We start from the raw sequence: 24784 nt of genomic DNA, 5'->3' as shown, positions 1-24784 counted from the left end.
AAGTTTTTTTTCTGTACACAAATAGAGTGGAGAATTTTGGGAGGTCAAAATCCTGAACGGAGTCAATGAACAAATCAGACCAAAAGCCTATCTAGTCCAGCATCCTGTTCTCACAGTGGCCTTCTAGATGCCTATGGGAAGGACATGAGCTCAATGGGCCCCTCCAACAACTACAGCAATACTGACTCTGATTCAGGCAGTAGTACATAAGGCCATTGTGGCTAGCAGCTGTTGATAGCCTCTGTGAATTTGTCGAATCTCCTTTTAAAGTCACCCAACTTGGTGACCATTACTACATCTTGCAGTGCTTCCTTTTGCCTGTCCTAAACGTCCCAATATTCAGCTTCATTGGACAACCTTGGGTTTTGGTATTATGAGAGAGTGCTAATATTCTCTCTGTCCACACCATGTATAATTTCCATCTCTTACATCCCTCCTTGTTCTCTCCCTTCTCCCTGAACAAAAAAAAGCCCTAGGAGTTGTGACCTTTCCTTGTACGAGAACTGATCTGGTCCCAACGAAAGAAGAATGGCAGACAAAATTAATGGACTACGCAGAATTGGATAAAATGACAGGAAGGATTCGAAACCTGCAGGACCAGAGATTTACAGAGGATTGGAAGAAATATACGAACTATTTGAAGAGCAATTGTAATCAACAAATTACACTAGTAGGTCTACAAGAGGTTTTGTAAGGAGAAATATATGAAATATTGCAAAGAAGAGAAAGAAGAGGGATATTAGTTATGAGATTTAAATGTAATAGTGAAAATAAGAAATGTAAATTAAGTAAATAGATTGGAAAATTTTCAGATGTGATTGATGGAAGTCAAAAAATTGTATAAGATGTTAAAGTACGTTTAATTATTGTTGAAAACTAATATATATATATATATATATATATATATATATATATATATATATGCAGGTTTTGGTGTCTTCGGGTGTCTTCCCGTGTAAGAGTCGGGGTGTCTGGGCGACGTTTCGACGAGGTCTCACTCGTCATCTTCAGGCTGGTGCTTTCAGCTTCATTGGACAACCTTGGGTTTTGGTATTATGAGAGAGTGCTAATATTCTCTCTGTCCACACCATGTATAATTTCCATCTCTTACATCCCTCCTTGTTCTCTCCCTTCTCCCTGAACAAAAAAAAGCCCTAGGAGTTGTGACCTTTCCTTGTACGAGAACTGATCTGGTCCCGAGACCTCGTCGAAACGTCGCCCAGACACCCCGACTCTTACACGGGAAGACACCCGAAGACACCAAAACCTGCATTCCTGTACCCGTGAAAATCTACGAAAGCATATATATATATATATATATATATATATATATATATATATATATAAAAGAGAACTGATCTGGTCCCAGATCATTTTGCTTGCCCCTTTCTGCCCCTTTCTCGGCTCAACAATATCCTTTTTGAGGTGCAGCAACCAGAACTGTACACAGTATTCCAGGTCTGGCCGCACAGTAGATTTGTGTAAAGGCAAATTTCTACAACTATCAGTGCATTGTGAGGGGGGAAAGGAGGAACTAGGCCCTTAATGGAAACAGGTCACAGAGCTGCATCTGATGAGGGCTCATGTGCCCCAGTGGGGTATGGGGGTGTGTGGGAATCATACATAAGTCCAGAGAGGCTGGCAGGAAACACCCAAGTAGAACTAAAAGTATAGAGTGTGAAGTTTAATAATGCACCTCATTCCAGCATTTCCAACAGACTCAGCATCCAGACTGGGAACCTGTGAGTTGGGCAGGTGAAGGTGTGAGCGGCGGCAGAATGTGCCACACACACTGAGCACCACGGCAGTTACTCATGACAAGCTGCCATCTCTGTTTACAGGCCCACTGTGTGGCTTTGCCTCCTCACACAGGAAGCTACCTTTTCCCAAGTCAGACCCTTGGTCTAAACAGCTCTGGGGTTTCAGGTAGGGGTCCATCTCCTACCAGGAGATGCTGGGGACTGAACCTGAGACCTTCTCCATGAGCCCTACTACTAGACCATGCCCCTTCCCATGCCCCGTTCCTGAGCGCTGCGAATCCCCATGCGCCACAATAAGTGTCCTCCTGTCCTGTTAACGCGCACTGCCTTGGCACAGGGTTCTGTGGTCTCATTTAGAGGAGAGGCCGGGGGAAGCTCCGGGAGGGAGCCAGGCTTCTCTAATGGGCAATGGTGCTAATTCAGTGCAGCTGTGTGGCCAGCAGGCAGGAATGCTCTCATCCCCCAGCGGAGCAGAGAAATGCAGGCTGGCTGTAACTCGGAGGAGCCGGCCTCCACCGCCAGCAAGGAAAGGCACTGGAAGAGAGAGAGAGAGAGAGAGAGAGAGAGAGAGAGAGAGAGAGAAACGTGGACTCACCTCAACCACAGCTTGCAGATGTGCCTGCGAAGGGGCCCATTCCATGGGCAGCAGCAGCAGCAGCCACAGCATCTGGTGGAGAGAGGGGAACGAGGAGCAGAGAAAGGCAGCCGCAGCAGCAAGTTATAGTCCTCTTCGAAGAGCAGCTGCCCTCCTCACCCAGCTGTCCCTACGGCAACTCCTGCAGACTTTCCTCGCTGGCCTGTGACATCAGGGCCCTGGCATGCAGGATGCCAGCTCCAGCCGCCAGTTTGCCGGGGAGTTCAAAGGTGTATGTGTGAGTTTGCGAGAGGCTCTGCATGAGAGGACGAGGAGCGTGCCTGTGTGTCTGAGAGAGGGAGAGTGTGCCTTCCTCTCTGTGTGGGGGAGCATCGACTGTTCCCTGTGCGAGAGAGGCTGTACGTGTGTGGCTGCGTGTGTGAGCAAGCCTTGCCAGCGCTGTTCCTCCATGTGGGAGTGTCTGTTTCTATGGGTGTGTGTCTCCAAGAGGACGTCTTTTGTCCCGGGTTTTTCTTTTGTTTTTTAGACATTTTCTTCTTTGAGAACAAGTTTGTCGAAGCTGACAGAAGTTGCCGGGGAGTTCTTGCTCAGGGTGGTAGAGTAGCCCAAAGAGAAATGTCTGCCTGTTCTCTCTCTCCTGGAATGAACAGACAGCAGCGCTGACCCACTAGGAGTCTCAGTTCCCATAAACTCAAAAGCTCCAGGATGGTCAGTGGAGTTTCAAGAACAGTGAGACCTCAGGCTGACCGAGCCACTGAGCCAGAACAGTGATACAAAAAAAGAGCTGAGAAGTTCACTGAAATAATGACTGTCCTGGATGTAGCTGTTTTTTCATAGCATTTCAGATAAGAGTTTTGTAGTTCTGTATTCTGTATTCAGTCATTATCTGGACTCAATACGGGCTTCTAAGTAATTTTAGATCAATAAAATATTCTGCGTCGTGTTACATTTTCACATCAACCGTTGGCAAGCTTTGACCATCAGTCTGATGATGTGCTTGAGTTTCGTTGGAACAAACATCTCCCACTGGTTGTCACTCTGGGAAAGTAGTGTTTCAAACACTGCTGAGAGTTTGAATGCATACACTGAAGAATACCATATGCACACAAAAGCATTACAAATTGTGAATCATGCACAGACAAGACAACTTTCAAACCTTTGCTTGCAAGGGTTGCCTTGAAGCGCGCACGTTGTATACACATGTGCAATGATACACATGTCACACAAAATCCTACAGATCCTCAAAAGCGAATATCAAACATGGCATGGAAATGTTTTTAAAATCCTAAACCTACATAAGGAGCTTAATGAGTTGTCACACTATGGAGTCCAACACCTTAATCACACTCATAAGGTGTGACCGACTCTGGGGTTGTGGCGCTCATCTCGCTTTATTGGCAGAGGGAGCTTTATTGGCAGAGGGAGCTGGCGTACAGCTTCCGGGTCATGGGGCCAGCATGACTAAACCACTTCTGGTGAACCAGAGCAGCGCATGGAAATGCCGTTTACCTTCCCGCCGGAGTGGTACCTATTTATCTACTTGCACTTTGATGTGCTTTCGAACTGCTAGGTTGGCAGGAGCTGGGACTGAGCAACGGGAGCTCACCCCGTCGCGGGGATTCGAACCGCCGACCTTCTGATTGGCAAGTCCCTAGGCTCTGTGGTTTAACCCACAGCGCCACCCGCGTCTCATACTCATAATCACACTCATACCCTACAAGCTTTGTCATCTTTTTCACTACTGATAAAAAACTAGATTCAGGTAGGTAGGTAGGTAGATAAAAAAACTAGGTATAATAAACAACACATATATTTTTTAATTGAACATATACCCCTCACAGCACATGGCAGAGAATGACAGAGTGAAAAGGGGCTTCAGCCTTTTGGACCATTGCTATGTCTGTACTTTGGCTACATGCTGCCAAATTCCTGGGCATTCATTTCTCACACAACAAATGGGCCTGCAAAATTCAGTGAGTGGCATTTCATGCTGGCACAACAGAGAAGACATGAGAAGATGTTGCATACAATACCTCTTAGGACCAAACTAGGTGTGGTGTTAATTAATATGCACATTTTGGATTTCGTAAATAGCCACAGGGAAGCCTAAGCAACTTTGGACCTGTTTTCTGAAAGCGTTTTTGCTGTGGTCAACTGCTTTTTGCAGTTCATGGGAGGGTCTTCATTGGTACAAAATCTAATTTGGCCCCCAGTCTAGCCTACTTGTATAGGATTGCTGGTGTGGTAAAGGAAAGGTAGGAAACACTACCTTTCACTAATAGATGTAATGAAAATGAACCAAATACATTTCCTAACAATCTGTCATTACATGCGGATTATAGATGTTTTGCAATGCAACCCATTCTATATTAAAAAAGGGATACGTTATCCCAATCTCTCAAACAACTTGAAGTATCTTTCAATATAATCTATTTTAAACAGGCTGAAAGACTTAGGATGACTGATCACACACATTTGACGCCCCGCCCCCAGCCTTTGCACCTAAAGCAGTCATCAAAAATGAGAGGATTTTCAAGCTCTTGTAGGCTGCCATGCATGAGGAAGGGAGCTGCAGTTGGCTCAGTGGCTCACAGATTGGGTGGATGTGCTCTTGAGTTTCTGGTTTAGAACCAAAAAAATTTGAAGGTAGAAGAGAATACCAGTTCTTCTTCTACCTTCTAAAAATTTATCCAAAGTCATTTAGTATACAGGAATGCCAAATCATTATCATCTGAGAGATCCATCTTGGAGTCTCTCAGTAAGTCAACGCTAGCATTTTCTATGGTTTCCTTGGTGTAGATGCATACACCAATATGATACATCTTAAGATGCATTCAAAAGTGTGGTCTAGGGTTTTTTGGTTCACCTTTAGAGCCTGAGGCAGAGAGGACAAGCCCACGAGAGGTAGAAAATCTCCCTGCAAGGAAGATTGCACTGCTTTCTTTACACCCGACTGAAATCTAATTCCTGCGTATAGTTTTCAGGGACTCAAAGAGTGTTGAAAGATCACTGGGTGTGCATTATGGATTAGAGTTTGTGTGGGTGGCTTAGTAGGAACGGCAAGGCAGCTTGTACGACAGGAAATGGATTGAGGTGGAGGAACACTCTATGGAAAGAAGAAGAACCTTCTTCAGATGATGCACACAGGTTTTTACCATTTGAGGAAGGTCTATAACTCAGTGGTAGAGCAGTGGTAGAGTCCCAGGTTAAACCCCAGGCATTCACATGTGCAGAAGAGAAAGTCACCTTATTGAGGCTGTGTACATGCTATACCTCAAAAGAACACTTGAAGCATATTTTTCTCTTCAAAGAATTCTGGGTACTGAGGTTTGTTAAGGTTGCTGAGATTTGTAACTCTTTGAGAGCACACAGAATTTTTGGAAATAAGGAATTGGCTTTGAATGTTGTTGTTAAGAAGAAGAAGAAGAAGAAGAAGAAGAAGAAGAAGACGACTCCACCCATCTGGCTGGGTTTCCCCAGCCACTCTGGGTGGCTTACAGCATATATAAAACGTAGTAAAACATCTAACATTAAAAACTTCCCAATACAGGACTGCCTTCAGATGTCTTCTAAATAATTATAACTTTATGTTGTTATTGTTATTAGTAATTTTATTAATAATAATTTACATTGCTGCTGCCATGAGTGCTGGAAGGAAGACCGCTCCCTGCTGAAAGGCCCATTTTCACCTGGCCTAGAGGCTCCTGACTCCTGACTCACCCTGAACAGCCAAAAGAGGCTCCTGGGAGGCCACTGGGACGTTGCTGGAACAACTCTTGGTTTGCGGCAACTGGCTAAAATGTTTTAAAATGTTTTAAATTGTTCTAATTGAAGTTCCTTTGGTTGAGTTGGTGTTGGTTAAATGTGTAGTTGGAGTTGGTAGTTATTTTTATTTGGGTATAACTGTAGACTGTTTGTTCTTGTTCTTGTTGTTGATTTCTGTTGATTTATTGGTTGTTTGTTGCTTGTATAGGATATTTTGTTTTTTAATGTTTGATGTTTTGTTGTGTTTTTATATATGTTGTAAGCCGCCCAGAGTTATATTATTATTATTATTATTATTATTATTATTATTATTATTATTATTATTATTATTTATTACAGTATTATGTTGTCTTTGCAGCTTGAGACCCTGGAGAACTGCTGCCTGACAGTGTACCAATACTTTTCAATTTTTTCCAGACATGGGCCCCGTGTTGAATGCAAAGATACATTTGGAGCATCTTCTTAACTTGCATGATGGTTGTGTTGCTGGTTTGACTCACTTTGGGTAAAGCCCTCCTTACCCACCAGCTGAAGACCAGTGAAGAAGAAGACAATACTGAGAAAGATGGACCAATAATCTGACTCAATACAAGGCAGTTTCCTCTTTTCCTTATTGAAAATGGTGTTTTCCTATTCGTGGAAGAAGAGTCTTGCTGTTGTGTGCATTTGCTTTTCTGCTCATATGACTAGACCACTTACACAAGTAATTATTTGCAGGGGATGGTGAGATGTGGTAACTTCTGCAGTGGGTCTTAGAACCATTTCAAACATTACTAGGAAACAGTGAATAGTTGCATATATTCTTTCTGTGCTTTCAGGTATCATGTGATGGGGCAGCCCAAGCATCTTTCCCTGTGGGGAGGTGCAGCCACAGCAGCTCCCTGAAAGCTACTGCTAATCAATTTCATTAGGTGATCACAAGTCTAGTGTTACAAGAGAGAGGCAGAAAGCATGTGCATGGTGCCCAGAAGCATAGAAAGAAAGAAAGTGTGTGAGTCACTTGTACATTTCCTGGTTGGTTCCTAGTGAGAGGGGAGCTGTCTTGCCTAAACCTCAAGCCTGAGTAGATTGCTGTATGATTAGGCTTTGAACATGGGAGCGTTTAAACTGTGTGCCTCCACCTTTGCTCAAACTGTATTTGTAAATAAATCCATATATTAATAACTGTAATAAGCCTTTAAAGGAAGCCAAACCCAGGTAAATCTCTGAACCCTTTGAACCCAGAGAAGCAAAATGCATGTTCTGAAATTTAACATGCCTTTTAAAATGAGCTATATTTCAAGCTGGGGGGGGGTAGGGGAATTTAATATCTATTATGTGTGTGTTTTTCTTAATTCACAGGCTGTTTAATGCACTTGAATGTATTGCTACTCTCCAGGAGAGCCTTTGGGATTGATGGGGATTTTAAAAAAGCAAAACAAAAACATTTCTGCAGTGAATTGGGGCCTCGTGCAAAATGATATCGTTTCCTCCACTCTGTTGTGCTGTTTATAAAACGGGAACACAGTCAAGGCTCAGAACGTAACATGAGGCTATTTAAAAACAAGCAAAGACTCCCTTGGAAAGAGCAAGCCCAATGGTGAAGGAGCCCAAGGATGTGGTTGGGCATCCTTTACTCTAGGCTTTTTTTGCAGGGTGATGGGAAACTGAAAGAGCTGCCTGCTGCTCTTGGGGAGGTGGGAGGGAGGGATGGAGCTTCTTGCGATTGGCCAGAGCAGGAGGAAGGGGGGCCATTTGGCTCCTGGATGGGAAGCTTGTTTGGAAAGGCTGGTTTCCAGGCATCCGTGGTTGCAGACAGCCCAGTACACAGGCTTTAAGTTTCCCTTTGAATTGGGTGTTGCTGCCAGCTTTAAGCCCTCATCTAGGCAGATCACAGTGCATAATGCACACTCTTCTGCTGTGGCTAAGGCACAGGAAAGCAGCACGACCCAAGCGTTGTTAGAAAGACTAGACTAGCAGCAGCCATGGTTAGGGAGAAATGAGAATGGAAGAGAATAGGATCAGGACTAACTGAAGTCTGGCCAGAGGAAGAATTGTTCTTCCATTGGGTTGGGAGACATAGTTGCATGTGGGTCAGGAAAAAGAAGGAAGAGTGAATTCTGTTTTGCAAACTAGAACTTCAGGAGGGTGGAAGATGCTAGATTATCCTTGGAGCTTCAGCAACAATACAGTGTGTAGTTTCAGCTACAGTATCTTTGCAACAAAAGCATTCCTGAATGCTTTGGCTTTGTTGTAAGTGATTTATGGAAAACCAGTTCACTTAGCTAGTTTAAAAGAAGGGCTTTGTATTTTGAGAGTAATGTTCCCTCTGCTCACTAGGCAGTACAATGCAATTTGCCTTAAGCAGACTCTTTTAACTAGTACAGCACTCAGAATCAGTCTCCAGTTCTGCTCATATAAAGACTGCCACGTTTCTCCTTATTGTCTAACCAGGAGCCCCATTTGTTTTGTTTAAAATGTGAGGCCGTTCTGAGTTTTCAGAAATGAGGACCAGCCTTTGAGCCTTCATCCCAGGATCTGGGTAACTTGATACCTGCAGCGCCTAGCAAAGACTAATTCAATCAGTCTGCACCCTCCATCTTTACTCTAAATCTAAATGCAGACCTCATGGCTACAACATCCAGCTTAATTTCGAGCTGAATTGCTGAGAAGCAAATAGTCAGACCATAGAAAACATAACTGGTAGAGAGGGCTCTGTGTGATGTTATTTCCCCTCTTCTCATGGGAGGGAAAGGGCACATGTAACTTGCATTTCCCTCCCTCTCCCCTTTTTCTCTCTCTTTTCAACCACCCATAAGGGCAGACTTGCCCTGTGCTTGCTTCAGTCCTAGGCACAAGCCGGAGACTGCTTTTACTGTAAATATAAGTATTTTACCTGTCCAGTTTTTACCACTGCAGTAGCTGAAAATCAGTGCAAGGCTATGGAGTAAGCAAATCATATTTTAAGCTTACTCTTCAGCCTGTTGCCCGATTTCTTTGTTAAGCAGGCTAAAAAAGGGGGAAGCCAGCTTGCTTTGCTGCTAGAAGTGGGACCTTAAACTTTGTTCATTCTGCACATATGGGGGGCCTGGGAGGATAATTTGCAATTAATATATTCTCCAGTCTACCTGCAGCTACCATAAGGTATAAGGGGGAAAGAAAGAGGCAGCAAAGAGTTTAAAATAATTGCTGAAGAAATACACAGAATGATATGGAGAAACCTATTTGTGCTCTGGTTCTTGGTCCCACTATTCTGGCAGCAATTTGCTTTAGTTTGGGGGCATCTTCTAGCAAGAGAAGCTGGAAACAGGTGCGCACTGGGTTGTTATGCAGACCAATGCCACCACCAGCCTATACAGTGGTACCTCGGGTTAAGTACTTAATTCGTTCCGGAGGTGACATCATCTCATTTTAGTTCTAAATACTCAGCCCAAAGTACTGGAAACTCATGTGTGGATGTACCTGTGCTCTTAATATGCTTTTGTCTTGTACGGCAAACCGTGGCCCTCAAGGCCTTTCCATCTGGCCCTTGGGACTGTGCCCAGGCCACATTTCATACTGGCTCTGCTGCATGCCCTCCTGGAGTGCTTCTTGAGCTGGGATAATGCCTCTAGCTTGGCTGGAGGGAGTGATGTGTGTGTTGGAGTGGAGGATTTTACGCATTGCCTTGCCCATTTTTGCCTCTGGTCCCACCCACTACTGGCATGGCCTCTGGATTGTTAGAGTTCCCCAGCCCAGTAGCAGAGAAGTACAATTATTAATGTGCATAAAATGAATATGCATAACTACAGAAAAAACCCCAGTCAGCGTAATTCTTTCCTGATGCACATGAGCATGCATGAAAAGGGGAAACTATCGTGGATGCAGAATAAAACTTGCCCATCATCCCACACAGCTCCTGATTTTCAGTTTGCAGAACCAGCCCTGCACAAAATGGGAGCCAGTCTACCTGCTGTGTAGACCTGCCTTCAGTCACCATATGCAGGAGGACTACATACTGCCTTCAGGGAAAGGGCTGCAGCTCAGTGGTGGAGCAGATGCTCTGAGCGCAAAAGGTCCCTAGATCAATCCTCAGCATCTCATCTTAAACCCTGGAGAGCCACTGTGTCATGGGCTTCGCCTGCTGAACAGCAGCCTGAAGGGGGAGAAGGCGGAGTGACTCCACCTGTAGCTGATCAGCCTTCAAGGACACAGAGGAGGAGGCACTGATGAGAACCAGCTGGCTTCAGCCTTCTTAAGAAGAGCTTCCAGCAGCAGTCAGATGCTGGTAACAAGGCTTGTAGTTCCTGGCCTTTACTTGCTGCTTCCTGCTCATCTTGGATTCCCTAACTCCTGAACCATCTGGCCATGTGGATTGCTGCTCGCCCGACTCTAGGACTGGACCTGACTTTGGATGCCGACTTTGCCTCCAGACAAGTACACCTCAGAGACTCTTCTGGTTGGCCGGCCTCCCACTCCGCTGCATGTTGTCACTCAGCACGAGACTACGACACACTGCCCGTCAAGTGTCATCATTCCTGGACTAGATGGACCAGTTGTCTGCTTCGGCAAAAGGCAGTTTCCTATGTTCCTAAAGTTTTCTATCATGCAACAGATGGGTCCCTGTCAGCTCCAAAGCTGCTTAACTGAGCATTTCCTTGTACTTCTGCCTTAGACACTGCCAGAAATGAGAGCAGGACAACAGAATGGCAGCTGAAGGACCTGTGGAAGCCAGAGTCTTGCAGGCAGAGCTGGACTTGAAATAGACCTCAAGCGTCTCCTCCACCCAGCAGCTGGAACAAGGCCTGGAAACGGGGGCTGCCGAGTCATCATATTTTCCAGAGAGCAGTGGAAGCTGCTGCAGGGAGTACGAGGGTAGGGGAGAGGGGGGGCGGAGAGGCTGCGTAGCCCATTGTAATTGAAAACAGAGCAGGCAGAGGCCGGTTGCCAAAGGGGGACCTTGCCAAAGGGGGACCTCCGTCGCAAGGACTCATCTGAGCTGCCAGAGAGGAAGCGGGCAGGGGAGAGAGAGCTCCATCTATCTAGCCTGCACTGGAGAGAATGCCCTAAAGCAGGGTGGCTTCAGATCTTGTCAGACTACAGCTCCCATCACCCTCAGCCAGCAGGGTCAATGGTCAGAGGTGATGGCAGTTGCTGTTGTGGCAGGCGCTACATTGGCTATCCCTGCTCTGAAGAGAGAGAGGGGGAATGGTAGTGTGTGGAGAGGAAGAAAGACCTTCTCTGTACAGGCGCCGTGTTTTCTGAAGATCATTTAAAGTTGCTTGAAATACCCCAAAATTTGGTGATTTGGTAGTTTGATGGGGCAGGAGTGGGGGACCTCAGGTCTGGGGGCCTCTCTTCAGCTCTCAAAGACTCTCCCTAGGGCTGGGCCATGCCCCCTCTTCAGGCCACACTCTGCTTCATGCGCTTCATTGCCGGACAGGATCGTGTCCTTGAACTCTTGCTTGCCTGGATAGAAAGATATCTGTGCGTAACTTTTGATTTATGCTGAACAAAGGTAAGAGTCACATTTTTTGCCCCACTCACTCTTGCCTCTGGCCCCACCCACTACTGGCAGCATGCGGCCCCTGGGGCGTTCCCCATAAGAGAATGTGGCCCTCGGGCAGAAATAAGTTTCCCGCTCCTGCATTAGATAGGGCTTAGCAACTAGAACAGTGTTTGGGGCAGGTATTCCCAGATAGGGGAGAGAAGTGATGCACCAGCTGAAATTCTCTTTCACAAAACTCTCAAAGGTCCATCTTTGCACCTGGCCACACCTTTAAGCAATGAATATGACCCCCTCCTGACCCCTGTCCCATGCCAGCATCGTGCCAGTGCGCATGACTTAGCAGGTCTCTGTAGCGTTTCTATAGCTTTTCAGCAGCATCGCTGCCAGGTCTTCTGTGCCAACACCTGGTGGCACAGTACACATGCCAAACGGGTTAGGCCAGTTTTCAGGAAGTTAGAGTGTACCGAATTAATCTGCCTTATAATGCCGTGACCTGCTTCTCGCTGCCTCAGCAATGGAGGAATCAAATTTCCCTTCAAACTAAACAGCAGCTAAAGTGGAGAATTTAATGCCAAAGTTCAACCTTGTTGCAGTTGGGCTCCCTATGGGATCTCACTCACTCACTCACTCACTCTCTGTCTATTGCACTATACAGCCTATATTTCCTCCAGATGTTGCTGGACTGCATCTCCCATCATACCTGAGCACCAGCGACACTGGCTGGGCTGATGGAAGTTGGGGTCCAACAACTTCTCGAGGGTCACAGATGATCCACACCTGTTCTAGACTATCCATCCTGTGCTGTGTCTTCAGTACCAAACTATCTCACCTGCAAGTCAGTCTTGGCTCCTTTTTCAGCCTCTATACAGGAAATTGCAGCCATCCTGCTTCCAGTTTTGAAAAGCTAGACAAAATACATTTGTCCTTAACCCCTTCTGTTTACCATCCACCCACATACCGAATGACAACAGTGAGGAACATTTATCCCTGCATCAAACTTACTTAATCCCGTCGTGCCAACAAAATTCTCCTGTGCCGGTCCTGGCTGACGACTACTCGGTGTCAAATGAGTCCAGATTGCCAAACACAGGAGCATTGTGGGAGGAATATTGTAGCCTAGAGCCTACCTGGAACCAAAGGAACCAGGCCAAATTCAAAGTGTTCCTACAGTATTACTATATAAAGTCCTTAACAACTTGGGACCAGTTTACCTGCATAGGTGCCCTCTGGACTGCTTTGATCTGCAGAATTGGTGTTTTATTACAGGTGCCACATAATACCTATTCTGCATGTGGAAGAAATAAATATTTTAGTGCGGCAGCTCCCACATTTTGGAACTCAGGCAAGGTGCCTTTGCTGCACTCTTTTCGGCACCTGCCAAAAATATTTTTGTTTAGATATTCTACAGATGTGTAGAATCCTAGTGTGTACTTTAATCTGTTTTGAGTTCATTAGTGAATTTAATTTTTCAAATGGTTTAAATAGTTGCTTTTAACTGTTTTTAGTGATAATGTTATTCTTTTTGTAAACATCTTTGAAGTTTCCTCCCCACAATCAAGCAGTGTATAAATTTAATAAAATAAAATAAATAAAATGGTCTCCCTGTTTACCATCCATCCATATCTATAAAGGTCTATCTTTTTCCTCCTCTGGGTGCTACATCCAGAACAGGATAGCTTTTATCCTTCTCAGACCACGTGATTTTCACATGACAACATGGATTAATTACTTTCTGCACAGCAACAACAGCCGCTTCTGAAGAACGAAATGTTCTTATTGTGAAACTAATGGGATCCTTGGAGGCATTGGAGAACATTTTACATTTTACAAAGTCTACTAACGGTCATAAGTGTGCTGAGTGGGCTGTGGGAGAGACATGCTTTGCACACTATGGCTTGAAGGTACATTTGAAACACACACACACACACACACACACACACACACACACACACCACACCCCCCCAAGAATTCTGGGTACTGTAGTTCGCTAAGGGTTGCTGGGAGTTGTAACTCTATGAAGGGTAAACTACAATGCCCAGAATTCTTCGATGAAATGGATGTCCTTTGAAGGAACAGTGTGCACAGTTCACATAGCCTAAACTGAAACTGCCTCTAGCATTGGGGATATCTTCTTGGGGAAGCTGGATGCCTCTGTGTTCCTTCCTGCTGTTGTCCCCCAAAGTGCACTGCCTCTCCTGGCTCTGCAATGCGCACTTGGCGCGCACGGCTGCCTCCTGCCTCTCAGTTATGCACTAGGCCCAGCTAACAAGTCCCAGCTGGTCCTTGTTCAGTTGTGTGGGTGGCTTGCTTGGGCTCATCCCAATCCTCTCTCTAAACACCCAGGGCCCTGCCGAGAAAGGGAAGCAGCTTCCAAGGCCTGCGCTGGGCTGGGGAGTGGTTTGAAGCTGCCTGCTTTAAACCGTCAGCTAAGCCATGTGCTGCTCCCAGGGGAAGCCATTTGTATTTGCTTCCAAGCCCTCTACCTGAGCATGGAGAGGCAGTGGCGTAGCGTGGGGGGTGCAGGGGGGGCCCAGCCGCACCGGGCGCAACATCTGGGGGTTAGGGTTAGGGGGCGCAAATCCACTGGTTAGGGGGCGCAAATTACTTGCCTTGCCCCGGGTGCTGACAACCCACGCTACGCCACTGTGGAGAGGATCTTCCTTCTTCTTTCTTCCCTTTGGCTTTGCCTCCTTTCCCAGCCCCTTTCCCGAGCCAACTCCCTAGCTTTGTATTGAGCAGGGGTAGGCAAGCTAAGGTCCGGGGGCCGAATGCGACCCAATCGCCTTCTAAATCCGGCCCACAGACAGTCTGGGAATCAGTGTGTTTTTACATTAGTAGGTTGTGTGCTTTTATTTAAAATGCATATCTGGGGTATTTGTGGGGCATAGGAATTCATTCATAATTTTTTTTCAAAATATAGTCCGGCCCACCACATGGTCTGAGGGACGGTGGGATGCCTGTATGCTGGGCACAAGTGCAATTCCCAGCAACTGGGAAGCATGATGCCTCTACCTGTGGAGGGAGATCAAAGTCACCATGGCTAGTAGCCATTGATAGCCTTGTCTTCCAGGAATTTGTCTAATCCTCTTTGAAATCCATCCAAGTTGGCAGCCATCATTGCCTCTTGTGGCAGTGAGTTCCATAATTTAACTGTGTGCTATGTACTTTGTTTTATTTTCCTTGAATCTTCCAAAATTCAGCTTCATTAAATGCCATGCATAATTTTATTAGCTTCTATTGTGCCACCTCTTACTTGCCATTTCTCTAAACCAGGGTTTTCCAAACTTGGGTCTCCAGCTGTTTTTGGACTACAGTTCCCATCATCCCTGACCACTGATCTTGCTACCTAAGGATGATGGGAGTTGTAGTCCCAAAATAGCTGGAGACCCAAGTTTGGGAAACTCCGCTCTAAACTAAAAAGACTTAAATGCTGGAACCTTTCCTCATGCTCCAACTGCTGGATCCTTTTGGTTGCCTTTTTATGAACCTTTCCCAGCTCTACAATATTATTTTTGAGGAGAGGCAACTTTGACAGCCTTCATTTACAGGCTACTATTTCTTGTCTCTTCTTTCCAACTTTTCAATGGCCTTCCCTAGTTCCTTCTCATCTCTTCTGCCTTTGTTTTTTGTCCACAGGACAGGTGTGGCAGAAGGTAGATTGGAACCTATTATTATGATGATTTATTAGATTTATTACCCAACATTAAAAAAACCAAGTTTAAAGCAAATTGCAATCACAAGAATAGAGTGGGTCCTAAAATACAGTGGTACCTTGGTTCCCAAACTTAATCTGTTCTGGAAGTCTGTTCCAAACCCAAGGTGTGCTTTCCCATAGAAAGTAATGCAAAATGGATTAATCTGTTCCAGACTTTTAAAAACAACCCCTAAAACAGCAATTTAACATGAATTTTACTATCTAACAGGACCATTGATACATAAAATGAAAGCAATAATCAATGTACTGCACTATAAAATAAATAAGACAGTATTGTAGATTATAGATTTTTTTTAAAAAAATTCTTACATGCAGTAATGATAGCCATTGTTTGGATGGGGGCTTTTATCCATTTCTGCAGTCACATAATCAATCACGCAGAAACAAAAAGAGCAACAATGAAACAAAAATGAAGAGCAAGTCACAGTAAAAAGAAAAAAAGAAAAAAGCCACACAAACAAAAACGCAAAAAAATGCAAAAACAAAAGCGCCAAATATCACCTCTGTGTTGTGTGGGTGCTCGGTCCTGAACAGCCGACAGACTCAACAGAAAGCCTCTGATTAGCAGCGGGGGCCTCAATTTACAAACTGAACACATTCAACAGGAAACGGAACATGTTCAGCTTCCAAGGCAAAGTTCACAAACCAAAACACCTACTTCCGGGTTTGCAACATTCTTTTTTAAAAAAAAGATATTTATTGGAAATTTTTTTGAATATATATATATATAAAATAAACATACAAAATAATAAGCAGTTAAAAACACACATTAATTTTCAATAACATAACTTCCATACCCTTATTTCCTCTGACCTCCTCATACTTCCCTTCTTGTATTCCATTTCAGTTTGTTAGTTCAGCAAATCCTTACCATTAAACTTTTACCCATTTATAATCCTTTTTTCATATCTCCTAAAGCATTACAGCTGGAAACCGCTTAGTTTCTATCCAACATCTTTCTAACATTAATTTTACAGTATTTCTTTAAGTAGTCTTTAAATTTCTTCCAGTCTTCTTTCACCGACTCTTCTCCCTGGTCTCGGATTCTGCCAGTCATCGGGTTTGCAACATTCTACTTCCAAGTTGTTCATAAACTAAGCTGTTCTTAAACCAAGGTACCACTGTATATATAAATCACAAGGCTAAAAGGCCAGGATAAGGAGGTACATTTTCAGCAAATGATTAAACTGTATAATGGATGTAGAAGACACACCTCTGGATTATCTGCATTAGATCTGACAGCCAAATGTTTAACAATAGCAAGCACAAAATGCCTTTCCTTCAGCCGCCTTCTTACTTCCAACCAATCCACAGAGTGCTGCTGAGTCTCAGCTTCCTCCTCTTTTGCCGCCTCTTTGTCCTTGAAGAATTCATTGGGGAAGAGGATGGGGACAAAAATTAGTTGGTTCTGCTTGTCAATGGCTCTGGCGCCACCTACTGTTGGCCTCCCTGCCTTCAGCCCTTCCCAGTGGGCACCAGCCCCCACTACCCATCACTTGTGTTGAAGCAAAATTCAGCATACAGTGGTACCTCGGGTTACATACGCTTCAGGTTACATACGCTTCAGGTTACAGACTCCGCTAACCCAGAAATATTACCTCGGATTACCGTACTTTGCTTCAGGATGAGAACAGAAATCGTGTAGCAGCAGTGCGGCCAGAAGGCCCCATTAGCTAAAGTGGTGCTTCAGGTTAAGAACAGTTTCAGGTTAAGAACAGACCTCCAGAATGAATTAAGTTCTTAACCCGAGGTACCACTGTATGTATGTGGAATAGGAATGGGGGAAGCATCTTTGCCTCAGACAGCAAATTATCTTGGGCCTGCCCTGTTCATTTCCAACATTAGCTAGACAGGTGCTTCTGATAGCTTTTAGAAGCCTATCGTGAAGTTGTCCCGAGCAGTTAAAAAATCTAATTTTAACTTTCCTGGTTTCAAGTGGCAGCTGGAAATGTGATGTGAAAACCTCCCAAAGGAGAGCAGAGGCAAAAGAAGTCCATAAGCAGCGTCGTCTTCAAATGCAAGATTTAAAAGCCAGTGGGGATCAGCCATGCAATCTTTGAATATTTGTGGCTAGCAGTGCTGGTTGGCAGGTCCTGTTTCAAGTCATGATTGGTGCCGGGGTCTGCTTGGGGATCCAGCTGAGAAGTGAAATTAAAGGTGAGCATTAGTGATTAATTAGATGCCAGGGGTTTCCTTTGCAGCTGCAAGGCAAGCTGAGGTCATGGTCTGGAGCATGAAAGTTAGGAGGGGCAGCGAGGAGATCAGCAGGAGCTGCCACAGCCTCGAGGCAGGCCGAGTTTGATGACAGAAGTGAAATAAATGAAGATTAATAGCTTGCAGATCAAGGCAGACGCTCGGGGAACAGAGCGCAGCAGAAACTAGCTGACTAGTAGCTTGTAGGATCCATCCTCTTTAAAAGCTTAGGAAGGATTTGTGTAGCTGGAGGATTTGTTCAATTGAAATGCTTGGCAGGATTGCAGGGAACTGTGCCCTCTAGTGGTGTACACATATATTGGCTTAATACGCCTGATTTGAAGAATATATCCATAGGAACATAGGAAGATGGCTTGTACTGAATCAAATCATTGGTCCATCTGGGTCAGTATTGTCTACACTGACTGGAAGCAGCTCTTTTGGGTTTCAGACAGCAGTCTCTCTGAAATTTACTTGGAGATGCTAGGGAATGCACCTGGGGCGTTCTGCTTGCAAATCATATGCTTTAACGCTGAGCTTTAGCCCTTACAAGGGACACGGGTGTCGCTGTGGGTTAAACCACAGAGCCTAAGACTTGCCGATCAGAAGGTCGGCGGTTTGAATCCCCACGACGGGGTGAGCTCCCGTTGCTCGTTCCCTGCCCCTGCCAACCTAGCAGTTCGAAAGCACGTCAAAGTGCAAGTAGATAAATAGGTACCACTCTGGCGGGAAGGTAAAGGGCGTTTCCGTGTGCTGCTCTGGTTCCCCAGAAGCGGCTTAGTCATGCTGGCCGCATGACCCGGAAGCTGTACGCTGGCTCCCTCAGCCACTAAAGCCAGATGAGCGCCGCAACCCCAGAGTCAGCCACGACTGGACCTAATGGTCAGGGGTCCCTTTACCTTACCTTTATGGCCCTTGCACAGGGAGTCTGGTACGTACTATAAATCCCATGGCCAGGCAGCATTGCAGAGCCAGGGTTGTAATGCTACCCTTTTGGCTGTTAAGGCTGCTATAGATGGGTACAGACAGTGCTATTTTTCTGGAAAAAGAGGTGCCAGAGCTCACCATGAACGTCTCCCTTATTCTCTTAGAATGCCAGTGGCACCCACCTGAGAGGTGTCAGAGCTGAGCTGCATTGAGCTCTGGCTGCGGGGGCGGGGGGGGGCAGCCCTGGATATAAATATCGAGAGTGCTCACAGTTCTGAAATATCATCCAGCATTAGCTATAGGGGAGAAAAATAAAGTAGCACGCCATCTCAGGCTCCTAAAGGTGTTGTCTTGTAACATGTGAAAGAGGGTTGCATTTAGAAACTCATAGCGCCAGCAATGAGGAAAAGAGCAGTCCCACTTTGTTTCTAAGCGCAGTGCCGGTGTTCATTTTAAAACCCTACGTGGCAGAGAGCAAGGCTGCTCTGAAGGGCCAGCTGCTCCCATACAAGCCTGTTTGTCCTCTGCAATCTGCCACAAATGTCTCTCCCCCAAACCAGCCAATGAAGCTGAGGTAAACGGTGACCAGAAGGAGGGCTTTTTCAGTGGTGGCACCCTGGCTCTGGAACCTTCTTCACAGGGATGTATGCATAGCGCTGGGTCTGATAACTTTTCAGCACCAGCTAAAACCTTCTTTTAAAAAACAAACGACAGCAACCAGACATTTTAGATCTGTGGATTTTAACTCAGTGTCTTGCCGTTTGCTGTGTTGCTAACCCATTGTTCTCATCACTTTTATGGTTTTATTGGTCCTTTGTGATGGATTTTAACTTTTACTGTAAGTTACTCCACTAAGCCTCTTAGCTTGAAAAAAACAGGGTATGAATACAGTGGTACCTGGTTGCGAACGGGATCCGTTCTGGAGGCCCATTCGCAACATGAAAAGAGTGCAACCTGAAGCGCAGTATCTGCGCAGGTGCGCGGCGTGATTTGGCGCTTGTGCGCATGTGCGAAGTGCGATTTAGCGCTTCTGCGCATGTGCGAGCGGCGAAACCCGGAAGTAACCCTTTCCGGTACTTCCGGGTTGCTGCAGGATGTAACCTGAAAGAATGTAACATGAAGCAAACGTAACATGAGGTATGACTGTACTTAAAACAAACATACCAAGGGGAAAGGACCCATAGTCCAGTAGTAAAATACAACCTTGCCAATGCCCCTCCCAGCCAGGTTCAATCTCTATTCAGCAGCATCTCCATTTAAATGGATTTCACAGGTAGCTGCAGCAGGGCAAAAAGTGATCTCTAAAGCAGGCATAGGCAAACTCAGCCCTCCAGATGTTTTGGGACTACAACTCCCATGATCCCTAGCTAACAGGACCAGTGGTCAGGGGTGATGGGAATTGTAGTCCCAAAACATCTGGAGGGCCGAGTTTGCCTATGCCTGTTCTAAAGCCTTTAGACTGAGAAATGCTGGTGGTTTTTTACACTACAATGGTACCTCGGTTTAAGAACAGCCCTGTGTACAAACTATTCAGTTTCCGACCTCTGCAAAACCGGAAATAGTGTCCTGGTATGCAAACTTTGCCTTGGTCTAAGAATGGAATCTGAATGGTGAAAGGGCACCAGCAGTGGGAGGGCTCATTAGGGAAAGCGTGCCTTGGTTTATGAACGATTTCCGTTTAAGAACAGACTTCCGGAACAGATTATGTTCATAAACCGAGGTACCTTTACGATGTAACGACTTTGTCTGGAGAGGCGACCTGAAAATATTCAAGAAGCTTAAGTGAGAGTGAGTGTTACCCTTGACAGATAACTTTTCTTCCCCTTTTCTGTTCCTATCCCCCAGAAGCCTCGTCTTCCAGTGAACTGTTGATTTCCTTTTTAAAATGTTTTCTAAAATATTAGTCACGTAGGACTTTGTGCACACTCACAGCTCTAAAAAAGGGGGGCACTCTGGGTTCTGTTTGCACCCTCTTTGCTCTGTGTGCAATCTACTCCATCTGGACAACTCACATGCTCCTCACAAATCCAACAACTGAATTCTGCAGCCTGTATAAATCATGCAAGCAGAGTGCTTTAGCGCAAGCTCTCTTATTTTGAATCGTGCTTTCTGCAGTTTTTGCCATTTTCCATCTTTTATTCTCGTTTTGCTAATAATGGGTGAGGGCAAGGTTTTTAAATAAACTGTACAAGGCACTGAAGTTTCACTCTCAGCCAGGGGAAATGTTGCTAGGCAGGAATTGCCCACTCTTTCAAGAAAAACTTTCCAGCCACAAGGATGAGAAATTTCCATTCTTTCTCTCTCTCTTTAAAGAAAAGCAAAGGTTCTCAGGATCCTGAACTTTGAACCCAGGTCTCTACACTCCCAAGTAGTAAGGGCGCGCACACAGCCTTCATCACACTCAAATGCATTTTTTCATTGCTTAGGGGGTATAGGCAGTGTTATGTACTGAAGTTCTCACCTCGGGCCAGCAGGGGGATACTGTAGATAGTTTTCACTCAGGTCCACATATGCAAATAAGGGATTGAAAGTGACGTTCGGTGATTGGATAGTTACAGAAAATGGTTACTGTTGCGTTCTAGTGGAGCTCTATATAAGCAGGCTGGCTGAAGCCTTCAGTTCAGTTCTGTTCTGGCCTGTGAATAAACAAGAGCTGTTTGAAGAATCGCTGTGTCGTCTGATATGTTCACCCACAGCTTAACAGGCAGTTGTCACAAAACAAATGAAAAACTGAACCAAAGGGGTCTGTTTGGTTCAACCTTTCTTCATTACAAAATGAATGCCATCGTGAGTAACTAGTGGGGACAACTGGGTTCATGTTTGCTTTCCTATCTGCATTCACAGGAAGCTGCCTTTTGTTGAGTCAGAGCACTGGTTCAGCGATTTAGACAAATGTTGCCAACCCTATCCGGTCACACCAGAGACTGAACCTGGGATCTCTTGCATTCAGAACATATGTTCTGCCACTGAGGTACGACACCTTCATCCCCGTCACTCATGGGAGAATGTGTGTTACCTTTCTCTAACACATCAGCTGATTTAAGTGCCTGACACCCACACAGATGAGTCTGCCAGTGGAGGCGGCTGTCCTCTCTTCCCTGGATGCCCCAGAACAACACAGTGCTCAGCCCAGGGCATTCTGGGAAGGGAGGGGAATGGCAGCTGCCAGGAGATGGCTGCCAAAATTAGCTCCATTGCTGCCACTGCTGCCAGGAGAAAAAGGAAACAGAAAAGAAAAAAAGTAAAGGGGTAGTAAAGGGGGCAAGTAACAAAACAAATGATTTTTTTAAAAAAACAACAACAACAAAACACTTGTGGTTCAAACAAATAAATGATTCAATGAATAAAAAATACCAGCGAGGATACCACTGGCCTAGAGATGGAAAGAAGATAAAGTCCTGACCAGAGACAAATGGCTGATGAAAATGATGGACTCTGCAGAGATGGCGAAACTGACCGGGAAAATCAGAAACCAGGAATAGAGGAACTTTAGGAAGGAATGGGAAAAATTTATCATGTACCTGAGAGAACACTGTAAATAACGCGGGTGGCGCTGTGGTCTAAACCACGGAGCCTCTTGGGCTTGCTGATCAGAAGGTCGGCGGTTTGAATCTGGACGACAGGGTTGGCTCCCGTTGCTCTATCCCAGCTTCTTCCAACCTAGCAGTTCGAAAGCACACCAGTGCAAGTAGATAAATAGGTACCGCTGCGGCGGGAAGGTAACCGGTGTTTCCATGCACTCTAGCTTCTGTCATGGTGTCCCATTGTGCCAGAAGCGGTTTAGTCATGCTGGCCACATGACCTGGAAAGCTGTCTGTGGACAAATGCCGGCTCCCTCGGCCTGAAAGCGAGATGAGCGCCGCAACCCCATAGTCACCTTTGACTGGACTTAACCGTCCAGGGGTCCTTTACCTTTACCTTTTACCTAAACAACTAAAAAGTTTGGCAGGATTTGAGTAACGCTTGTAATGTACTAAAAAACTAAGGTAAAAATGGATTAGTTAAGAAAAATAGAGGAAATAAGTGAAGCGGTTGAAAAAAGATTGAAAATGGTAACCATGGAAGGGTGGAGGGGCGTCAAAGGATTCAGGGAATCCTGAACGATGGTGATGATTAATGTTTGAATTTAAATATGCAATGTAAAACTTAATTAAAAAGATTTGTAAAAAAAAAAAAGAATAAGGAAATTTTTAAAAAAGAAAGTGCATGCCTTCTTGTATTGCTCTCCATATTCCTTACAGATTTTGGAAGTAGCAGTGCAGAGGAAAACCTGGGACTGTGGGGTGGAGGGGGGCAGGCGGGTGAGGTTTGAGCCTTTCTCTCCATACCACTTCTCAGCTGAAAATCCCCACCTCCCCAAGGTGCTGTTTCCCATCCCCCATCCCAGAAGGTACAAGTTGCTCTAATGAGACCTTTGGAGACAAATAGCAGCTTCAGAAGGGTGAATTTCAGCCAGAAAAGGGTGCAGGGCAAAAGATACCATCCCTCCCTGTGTACTGTGGCACCAGTTTGGATTGTCCTCCCCCACCCCCCCTCACCATGGCTGCTGTTTCTATTAATAATAAAAAAGCAAGGGAGAGATCATCACATGATTAATGTCTAATGACGGCCTGATTGTATGCATTGCACTTCATTAGAATTCTGCTCAGGCTGGGCCAGGGCCTCTGGCAATTGTGCTGTTAGCTGGCAGCCAGGGGGGTGCAGAGGAGGAACTTGCAGCAGCAGAAGGCATTGGATGGGAGGGGGTAGCTGAGTACCGTAATTCTAACAGTCAGCAGCCACAGAGGAAAAACAGTGGGACTGCTTGCTACATCTTGCCACAGTCTCCAGAGGGAGGAAGATGTGGCTTGCTTGCAAATCCAGGGCAGTTCATCTTGGACCTGTGGGGATATTTTCAGGAACTCTAGTCTCCCGTTTCCACCCCATCTGCTTCCAAATGCAGAAGATCTGAAGGCCAAACCAGACATAAAGCTTAGGTTGACAGGAGAAAACATTTTTTTCATCAGAACTTTTACTTTTGATTAGTTATGGCCTTTTTGCCTGGGAGGGATGTTGTGAGCCTTTAGGGTTTCTTTTTTAATGCTGGTTTTAATGTATGTATGTGTTTGTCTGTTTGCTTAAAACACTGTACGTCACTTTGGCTTGACAAAGAAAGTGACCTATGCATTTAATAAGTAAATAGAGATAAATAGGCAATTCGGTTGTAGGACTTAATATCAGGGTTGGGTGAAGGCTGAAGGCAAAGTGGAAGTGGAAAGGATTTTCACATTTTCTTTGATTTGTGGTGTGCATCTTCTCTTCCTAATAAAGCCTGAATAGCAAGCTGGTAATCTAGCTGATTAAACTCTGAAATGATCCCAAGGCAGATGAGAGCCTACTGGCAGTTTCATTTTGCAGAGGGTCCCAGCATCTAAGAAAGAACTGAGCCGTTTTTTAACCACTTCCTCTTCCACCTCCTCCGCTCTCTTTGCCTCTTTCTGTCAAACCACCCTGTCAATTTCGCTTCCTGTTATTGATGATTTCACCCCAAACTCAAAGGAAGGTCAGACAGGTCTTTTTAAAAAATAATAATAATAATAATGCAATGAATTCTATGTCTGCACGTGTTAACGAAAATCTATGTATTACTTATTTGGTAATTCTGCTGACGGTTATTAGCTAAATGCAAATATTCCGATGGATTTCTGCATTTGCATTTGCAGAAGAGAGTTGTTTTTAAACTGTGTGTGTGTGTGTGTGTGTGTGTGTGCATGCTGCCTGAGTGTGGCTCTTTCCTTTTATACTAAATATGAGACTCGAGCATAAAAGAAGCTACAACTGGGGGGATGTTAGGGGTACTTGTAATAAATTCAGTCATATATCCCCTGCCCTATAAAAAAGCAAAAAATAAATAAATAAAAGCTTGGAAATTGTAAGTTGCGAGTCCAGGCAGTTCAGTACTGAACCTCTTCTCCCTGTTTGGGTGAAGCTTCCATCAGCCCCTGCCGGCATGGTCAATGGGCAAGGATGGCAGGAGTAGTAATCTACCATCATTACTGCGGTTCACCTAGATGGCCCCATGTTGGATAGGGTGTTGGCAAGGTCTGTGCAGGTGCCAGGCAGAGCCAATCTGGCCCTCCCACCAGTGTGTCTATGCAGCTCCCATGTTACTGGCATCTTCTCCCCCCCCCACAGGTGCCTTCTAGGTAAGCTGCAGTGATGCCGGTGTCAGGACTCAAGAGTGTTTCTCTGCCCCACCACGCCAGCCCTGCTGTGGTGGGTTGGTGGGAGCCACTCTGAAGCCACAGTAGAAAATGGAAGAGTTCAAAACCATTCTTCCCTTGCTGTTGTGGTGGGTGAGTTTGGGCTGGATGCCTTGAAAG

The 24784-nt window shown here is 45.3% G+C and overlaps 2 protein-coding genes across 4 annotated transcripts in view; one reads left to right on the top strand and one right to left on the bottom strand.

Annotated features, from left to right (window-relative positions):
- LOC309534881 (receptor-type tyrosine-protein phosphatase V-like) overlaps window positions 1-2809 on the bottom strand; it is a 57789-nt gene extending 54980 nt beyond the window's left edge. For all 3 annotated transcript variants that reach the window (XM_082227395.1, XM_082227397.1, XM_082227396.1), the window contains exon 1: window positions 2356-2809. In XM_082227395.1, coding sequence (XP_082083521.1) covers window positions 2356-2427 — 72 coding nt within the window. In that variant the 5' untranslated portion in view covers window positions 2428-2809. The remainder of the gene's footprint in view (window positions 1-2355) is intronic.
- Window positions 1-24784, top strand: part of ARL8A (ARF like GTPase 8A) — a 176504-nt gene that overhangs the window by 87065 nt on the left and 64655 nt on the right. The gene's annotated exons all lie outside the window — the stretch shown is intronic.

The sequence above is a fragment of the Podarcis vaucheri genome (genome assembly GCF_965113315.1).
Source record: "Podarcis vaucheri genome assembly, chromosome: 6".
NCBI classification, from domain to species: Eukaryota; Metazoa; Chordata; class Lepidosauria; order Squamata; family Lacertidae; genus Podarcis; species Podarcis vaucheri.
This window is presented reverse-complemented; position numbering and strand designations above follow the sequence as displayed.